The sequence below is a fragment of the Lucilia cuprina genome, chromosome 3 (assembly GCF_022045245.1).
Source record: "Lucilia cuprina isolate Lc7/37 chromosome 3, ASM2204524v1, whole genome shotgun sequence".
NCBI classification, from domain to species: Eukaryota; Metazoa; Arthropoda; class Insecta; order Diptera; family Calliphoridae; genus Lucilia; species Lucilia cuprina.
This window is the reverse complement of record NC_060951.1, coordinates 55,320,228-55,329,151: the sequence shown is the minus strand read 5'-3', so window position 1 is coordinate 55,329,151 and position 8,924 is coordinate 55,320,228. Positions and strand designations below refer to the sequence as shown.

General features: G+C 26.8%; 2 protein-coding genes across 3 annotated transcripts; both read left to right on the top strand.

The window, feature by feature from the left end:
* The first annotated feature begins 1,274 nt into the window (after positions 1–1,274).
* On the top strand, positions 1,275–3,314 carry LOC111677861 (uncharacterized protein CG5902). Its single transcript, XM_023439064.2, has 4 exons — positions 1,275–1,600; positions 2,042–2,534; positions 2,620–2,936; positions 3,010–3,314. Exons 2-4 carry the CDS (start codon positions 2,275–2,277, stop codon positions 3,192–3,194), a joined length of 762 nt encoding a protein of 253 aa, XP_023294832.1. The 5' UTR covers positions 1,275–1,600; positions 2,042–2,274; the 3' UTR covers positions 3,195–3,314.
* A 1,583-nt stretch (positions 3,315–4,897) lies between these two features.
* LOC111677860 (E3 ubiquitin-protein ligase znrf2) lies at positions 4,898–8,556 on the top strand. 2 transcript variants are annotated; one of them, XM_023439061.2, is made up of 5 exons: positions 4,898–6,182; positions 6,260–6,407; positions 8,068–8,163; positions 8,261–8,366; positions 8,433–8,556. In XM_023439061.2, the coding sequence occupies exons 1-5, from the start codon at positions 5,847–5,849 to the stop codon at positions 8,488–8,490; spliced, it is 744 nt and encodes a 247-aa protein (XP_023294829.2). In that variant the 5' UTR covers positions 4,898–5,846; the 3' UTR covers positions 8,491–8,556. The 2 variants fall into 2 exon arrangements, with proteins under 2 accessions (XP_023294829.2, XP_023294830.2); XM_023439062.2 differs by having other exon boundaries at positions 4,899–6,182; positions 6,272–6,407.
* Positions 8,557–8,924: the final 368 nt, after the last annotated feature.

Genomic DNA, 8,924 nt, shown 5'->3' with positions numbered 1-8,924 from the left:
TTTTAGTTTACTTTAGCGTTTTTAAGGAAATGAAGCGGGATAAAATATGCATGAATTCTAGCGATTTATTTGGTATTGTCCTTTTAAATATTATATTAACAGTTTTTGGCTTTGTTAACGATACTTATATAACACAATATACAATAGTCTGTAATAAAAAGGATTTAAATTCATTTATTTTCTGTGCATATAAAATTAACACTAACTTATTACTAAACTATTAGCGGGTTTGAAAAATTGATATTGACATCACAATGTGTAACAAATGTAAAAAGTGAAAAGAAAGTAAACAAAAGAAAATGCAAATATAAAATAATGCTAAAAAGTAATACCAAGTTTTTAATATTTATCATATTACGAAATCGAAAATAATATATACAACATATTTTCTTATTATATATTTAATTTGAATATATTCCGATTGTTCAAGATAATTTAAGTACAATTTGGAAATGAATGATCTGTCACCTACATCTAATTTATTTTTTTCTTTATATCAAAGCGTATTACATTTGATTATATGCCCTTCATTCAAAGTATTTGTCCTCTTCCATTTAAATATGTATAATTTATCAAAATTCCTACAATATATTTCAAGTGTATGTTCGACTTTATTATTGAAAATTTTCAGAATTATTTTGCAAGACTCCATGTCTAAATTTTACGAATATGTATGAATACAGTTGAAAATTATATAAACAAAATATTTAATAGATATGCGGCTTACAAACGATTTTAAGCTGTCGCCAAAAATGTTTATAGTCTGCGCTGTCGTTAACTTTGTTTGCCACAGACCTCTGAGTTCATATTTTAACAGGGTTGGCATAATTGGTAAAATTAAACATTTTGGTACAATTCGATCTTCAAAAGTACAATGGTACACCTAAGGCACATTTTGTACAATTTTAGACAAAATTTCGTTATTGATATAATGTGTACTAAAATTTCAATGTATTTTGTTGTTTTTCTGATTACTTATGACAAATGCTGGAACAGACATAATCATTTAAAAAATGTACTTTTAACACAAAATTCAGTGAACTATCGACTTTGATCAAATTTTTACTAAACTTTTGGAGGGAATATTGTAAAGAATACTGAAAGAAATTATAACCAGACAACAATACCCAAAAAAGTAAGTTTTAGGATTATTTTTGTTTTATATTTATATAAAATAAAATAAAATTTGCAAAAATATAAATTTGGTACAATCGGATTACAAAAAGTACACTTTTAAATGCTATTTTGTACAATTTGAAAATTCAATTTGCCAACTCTGTATTATAACAAAGAAAGAACGGTTGGTGTCGACAAGTGCAGTTAGTTGTGTTTCGTGCAATCCAAATTTCCTTTTAATATTAAAGAAAATCGTCGAATTGGTCCATTAATTTCTAAATTCTAAATCGTATGAGGTGATCCGGATGAGGATGATGCCAATTTCTCAAAAATTTATACGTAAAGATACAGTTAAACAAAGAAAAAAACTGTCCAGCGTTTGACCATTGAAAAAACATCCGAGTGGGGAGCGCAGAGAAAGGTCAAAAGAAACAAAGAAGAGAAAAGATTAAACAGAAGCAGTAGTTAAATAAATTGAATGAAGGTATATATGGGGATAATTTGCTTTAATTATTTTACATATTCGTTTGATGAGGGTCAAGGATTTTGCAAATTGTAAAAAAATGGGTTAACTTTTTTCTTAAATTCTTTGTGTGACTGGCATATATTTTTTCTTTCTTTAGCAATCATTGCTTTTTTCTTTATATGACATTTCGTAAATATCAATAAAACAGTAAGAATAAGAGAAAAAAGACGTCATTAGGAAATTTATACCCAATGACTATTGTGCCAGATTATAAAATTTATATATGTATATGGATTTATCTATATACAGTATTTAATATTTACTTCAGATTAATGATTAATTTATACTTGTCTTATAAATAATAATTCCTTAGAATCTTTTCTGATTACTTTTTAATATTTATATTTTATTATCTAATATTACACTAATTCACATGTATATTTTGTATTCTTATTACAGATAAACCTAATCATTAATTAGATCATCATATACCCACTGCCATTACTTTAATGTACGTTATTAGACTAAATTAATATAAATTAATTTTCACTATCATTAAAAGATTTAAAAGAAATCAATTAAAAAAAACAGAAAACCAAAATATATTCATAATTAAATAAATACAATTTTTAAATCAATATATTTTTGTAAACGTGAAAGAAAAGCGTAGGAAACGTAAATTAAACATCATTATGTCCAACCATTATCATAATCATAATTCCTACAATTCGGTTGGTAACAGTAGTGGGTCCAATCAACTCTATACTAATGGCGATGGTAAACACGATTACAATCACCACCAGGGAGTGGTTAGGTTAACAAATGGTTATGCTATGAAGCCATTGGATAATGTGGCCGTACCCGACATGTGTTTGTTTTGTTTTGAGGTATTAGATTGTGAGCTCAACAATATGGAGGGACCAGGTACTCCACCATTTACTAACGATGCTTAGTAAGTGTTCGTCTCCCACTCTTTTCACTTCTCCTAATGTTTAAACCTAAATGATATTATTCTTTTATTATTGTTCAATTTTCAGCCCTTTATTCGTTACCTGGAAGACGGGACGTGATAAACGTTTACGCGGTTGTATTGGAACATTTAGTGCTATGCATCTTCATTCGGGTTTGCGCGAATATGCCTTAACTAGCGCTTTAAAAGACTCACGTTTTGCTCCCATCTCACGTGATGAACTACCAAAATTGACAGTTTCTGTATCGATTTTGCAAAATTTCGAAGAGGCCAATGGACATTTGGATTGGACATTAGGTGTACATGGCATACGTATTGAATTCATCAATGAAAGAGGTTGTAAAAGGACTGCTACTTATTTGCCGCAAGTAGCTACAGAGCAAGGTATTTAATTTTTTAATAATATTTTGTTAATTTTTAAATGAATAATTAATTTTTCGTTTCTCTATTTCTCCAGGTTGGGATCAGATACAAACAATAGATTCTCTTTTGCGAAAAGGTGGTTATCGTGCTGTCATTACACCAGAGACACGTAAAGCTATTAAATTAACCCGCTACCGTTCTCAGGAAATTCAGATGAACTACAAGGAATACCGTGAAGTTTTAGAACGTCGCGGTCAATACTGCAAAGTGCAATGCTAACAAATAGCGTTTAATCGTTTTAAACAAAAACCGCAAAGAGAAAATAATAAACGCCAAGAGAAAACGTTTCAATTTAGTTTAAATTTTTAACAAATTCTCTTTGCTTTACAAACAATATAATTAAAAAAATATAAAAAAAAACAAAAAAGAAGTACACATCAAAACAATATTATAATAAAATAATAATTAATTTTAGTATGAATCTATATACATACATAAATATATAACAACAATAAATCTATATATATAAAAAAATTATTAAAATATTACAAGAAAATAATAGCTAAACAACAATTGTGTTTTCCAAATTCCAAACAAAACGTAAAAAATAATATGTATTGATTATTTAACTCTTCTTACTATCTACATATACTGCAATGAAGCGAAAAAAACAAGTTAGCAAAAGAATGTTAATAATACTAGATTTCATTTATTTAATTAAACTCTAATTTAAATTTACTCTGTTTTTATTCTTTAGTTTTTCTTGAAAATATATAATCATTCTTCTTTTTATTAAAAACATATTCAATTTCGATGTGTGTGTATTAAAAAATAATATTTAAAGAGAGTGTGTAGTTATATATGAAATATATTTTAAATGGTTCTTATAAAAATTTGGTTTTGATGAAATAAATAAAAAAACAAGTTTGAAATATCTAAAAAAGCGGATTTTATTTATTAATATATAAAAATTTTGTAAGATATTCAGATTTTTTTTGAAAAATTAATTTGTTTAGTAAATTTCTTAGGTTAAAATTATAACTTTTAATGAAAATTTTATTTTAAAAAGCCTTGCTTTGTAAGTTTTTTGATTTGTAAAGGTTAAAATTTTGTAACCGAACTTTCGAACACTTCAGTAGACCGATTTCTAATAATTAAATATTTATAATCTAAATTTTTCATTAATTTTATAAGTTTAGAAACTGTTTTCAAATTTTTAATAACAATTTAGATTTTTTTTGTAGAAAAAATTAGAAAATTTTTACATAAGTTATTTATTTCGATAGTACAGAACAAAGAAATTTAATTGTTCAATTCACAATCAAGTTGTATATTGTATCTACTAAAGTGTAGTAACACTGATTGTGAACAGTTTTTTGTAGCAAGTCATAAGTTTCTGTTCTCAATAAAAAACAATCAAAACAATGTCAAAATTAAAAAAAAAACAAAGAATATTAAACTAATTAAATGAGTAAAATAAACTAATTTTATTTTATTTAAAATTCTATTATTTTCATTATTCCACATTTTAAACTAATAAATAAACAGTTTTTAATAAAATTTAGTTTTGGTAAACAGGTGTTTGTAATTTCTGTGTTACCACTTTATAGTTTTTTATGCCAAAATCGATTGAATTTTTTATTTATATGCTGACATTCGAAAAACATATGAAAAATTGTTGTAAGAGTTGTATAGACCTTTTGCATAGAAAATACCAACAACATTGTTATGACTATTGTAGCAGCTGCTGACATACAACGCTACAACATCGATTGTGAATTGAACAAATGTATCATTAAAATAACAATAATTCTATTTAAATAGCAGTATTGCCAGATTTGATAATTTCAACAACGAACATAAAAAAACGTTACCACTTCTGTTAGTTTATTTCAAACCCTGTCATAAAATTTTGCAAAATATGTCAAAGCAAACGATGAATGTCAGACAACGGCGTAGAGAGAAACAAAAAAATAAAGAACTTAAGTAAGAAGAAAATTTTTTTAAGACGGACATAAAATTGCATAAAAACGTAAAAAAGCAGAACAAAATATAGAAAAATTTTACGGAAAACGAGAAAAAAATTAAAGTGTTTATTTTGCAAATTTAAGAATAATAACGTTAAAATCTAAAGCATGCAAAAGTTTTAAACAGATTATCTTTATTTTATTACATTACATACATGTACACAGACAGCAAAGGAGGAAAAAAATAGAAAAACAAATTCACTCAACATCATCATCATCATTATTATTATAATAAGTCCAATCCAGACAATAACTGCTCAAACGTCGTCTCGAAGAAAAGTCGACGTCCGTGTATTAGCCGCTGTCGTAAAGTGTTATTTTCAGCTTCTATGTAGTATTTTAAACAAAAAAAGGACTTTTCGCTTGAGAAAAGAAAAACGAAAGTTTTGTTTAATTAACTGTGCAAAGAATAAAGAGATAAAAAATATAAATTAATCCTTAGGATCTTTTACAAAACAACGAACAACAAAGAAAGTTAAGAAGCAAGAAAAAGAGAATTACAAAAATAATATCTACCAGGAGAAAAAAAATAGCAGACAACAAACAAACTAACCAACCAATTTATTTACCATCCAAACAAAAAAAAAAAAATAAACATAAAACACAAATGGAGTATGATGATGAATAACTTGAAGAAATTTTGAAATTTTATTTTCATCCTTGTTCTCAAGATTAACAACTACAAATAGTAAATCACATAGTCGTCGTCACACCCACAGCAAATTAATAGACGTAACATTTTACAAATAATATCTAGTAGCTGTCACCTTTGTTAGACAAAGGATCTTTCTTTATTGATTAGTTTAAAAAGACTAAAAGATCCTCCCTCCCTAGTCCTCCTTATCCTACACCTCTCCATCACTACCACCAACACCCACTCCATCACATCAATACCCGACAACGAATGGGCGCAAAGGCGAGTACACCCGCCACCAGCGGTCACCAGAGCCCTCGTTCGCGGACATTTTCGAGCAGCTCAACTGGTGCCGAATTGACTAGTTCATCGGTGGACAGACAACGTGCCCGCAGTTTAAGTTCTGTGCCCGACATGCATGCTCAGGCTACCGGCACATCATCCGGCGATCACAATCAACATACACATGCCAGCAATTCTTCGTCTGCAGCTAATAGTAATAATTATGCCAGTTCATCATCAACAACAACAATGTCGTCACAACAGCAACACCAACAAGGTCACAACAATCACTTGCAGCGTCACACATTGGGAGATAACTTACGTGTAAGTTCTTTGTTATTGCATCTTTATTTTTGTTATTTTATATTCAGAGACAAGTTGAATGTCTTTTTAATGATTAGGATTACTTTCAGGGCGTTTCAATGGCCGGTGCAAGTTTTGTAGAAAGTATAGCATTAGCAGCTCAATCGGCCTCAAATGGTGCAGCTAATAGCATTGGACGGGTGTATACAGCAACATCACTTCCATCACAAATATGGTCGTTTAATGGTGAGTCGTTCTTTTCGTTGTTTGCTGCGTATTTTATTTCGTTTGATATTATTCCTATTGGAATTATAATTAAATACATATTGCCATGTTAATTTGAACAAGTTACAATTAATAACTTATTTACAATAAGATAATTGTATTTATCTTATTGTTATAAGGATTAGTTTAAGTAATTAAATACAGGCTGCTAACCATTTTATCATTTGCAAATGATAGCTTTCTTTTTAAGAGGTTTTAATATTAATATATATATATATATATATATATATATATTATATATATATATAATATATATATATATATATATATATATATATATAATATATATATATATATATATATATATATACATATATATATATATATATATATTATATATATTATATTATATATATATATATATATATATATATATATATATATATATATATATATATATATATATATATATATATATATTTATTTTTTTTTAATTTGAATTTTTAATTCGTTAAAAAAAGCATATTCCAATTGGACTGTTAAGCCTATTGTTAAATATTTTGAAATGTTAAATATTTTTAATTTAAACTAGATTTTAGTTTACATTCGTCCTATTTTGAGTAAAAATCAAACTTTTACTCGAATAAAGAATTTTGAAAAAAATTTAATTGTAGACAACAAATATTTTTATACCCTACACCACTATAGTGGAGAGAGTATTATAAGTTTGTGCTGATGTTTGTAACATACAAAAATATTGGTCCAATACCCACCTTAAAGTATACCGATCAGAATAATTTTTTGAGTCGATTAAGACATGTCCGTCCCTCCGTCCGTCTGTCTGGCTGGCTGTCCAAGTAAACCATGTGCGCAAGGTACAAGATAATTTGATGAAATTTGGACCAAGCATGTTTTTTGGCACAGGGACGAAGCCTATTGCAAATGGTTGAAATCGGTCCATTATTTCACCTAGCCCCCATACAACCGTACCTCCGATTTGAACTTTTTATGCCATAATTACGTCAAATATTCTATTATCTCTCGTAAAAAAACTTAGTTTTATAGAACTTTAAATGACACTACCGATTTTTGTAATGATCGGGCTTCATTTGACCCTATCCCCCATTCAAACTCCCCTTCAGAAAATGACTTAAAGGTCAAAATTCACTTACAAACAATAATAACACTTTTAAATTCTACATAAATAATATTGAAGAAGACTTAACTCCCCCTACCAACATGTTTAAGGATAGGGCCATATCTTGCCCTATTCCCCTTTGAGCCCTCTTAAAAAAATCTCTTTTTTGCCAAAAAAAGTAAAAATATTCCGAAATAAAGTTAAAAAACAAACCAAATTTTTACATAATTCCCATTTTTAACATACATACTGACTGGTGTAGGGTATCATATAGTCGGCTACGCCCGACTATACATTCATACTTGTTTTATTTAAATTTTTAATGAAGAGGCAATTTTTTTTTTTGCAAAATTTTAAACAAAATGAGATTTTTGTATTTTTTTATCCCAAAATATTGCAAAATGAATTTTAATTTTAAACTTTAAAATGTTGATAATATTTTGATTGATATTAACAATTCAACAAACTTTTCTTTTTAAATTATCAAAAATTTTAATATCTTAGTTTTTTTTAATAAAGTTTTTACACCATTTTTTATTTCAGGAATTAAATGTCCTGTATGTAATAAATTTGTTTTACCCGATGATATTGAATGCCATTTGGTTATGTGCCTGACAAAACCTCGACTCTCATATAATGGTAAGTACATTCACACACACACACACATACAAATGTGATATAAAAAGAACTTTGAACTTTGTAACAAATATAAAAAAATATATTTTTTCAATTACAGAGGATGTTTTATCAGATGCCAAGGGAGAATGTGTTATTTGTTTAGAAGATTTAAATCCTGGTGATATTATAGCACGCTTGCCATGTCTTTGTATTTATCATAAATGGTAAGTTTGTTTTTTTTTTAAATAAATTTTTTCTTTTAATAATAACATAACAATTATAACTTAAAGCTGTATTGATCGATGGTTTGAGGTAAATCGCTCATGTCCAGAGCATCCTGGTGACTAGTTAAAACTCAATATGTAATTATTAAATAAACTTTTCTATTTTAGTATAAATAATTCTATATATATACAAACAAACAAATATTCATAAAAAACAAAACAACAACAACAAAAAATAAATACCGTAAAAATTGATAAACGATTAAATTAGTTTTTAGATTTTACAAGATAAACAAGAAAATAAAAAATACAAAATAATTGAAAAAAAAATTAAAAATAAAACACAAAAATTATAAACAATTTAACAACAAACACTTTTTAAGAAATGACTAGAAAAAAATTACAAAATTATATTTAAAATATAAAAATAACAATAATTAAGAGAATCTTACCAAAAATCAATGATAAGTTTTAAATCAATAATTAAAAATATATAAACAATTTTGATTTAATTTAATTAAATTAAAAAAAAACAAAATTACATAAATAGAAATTTAA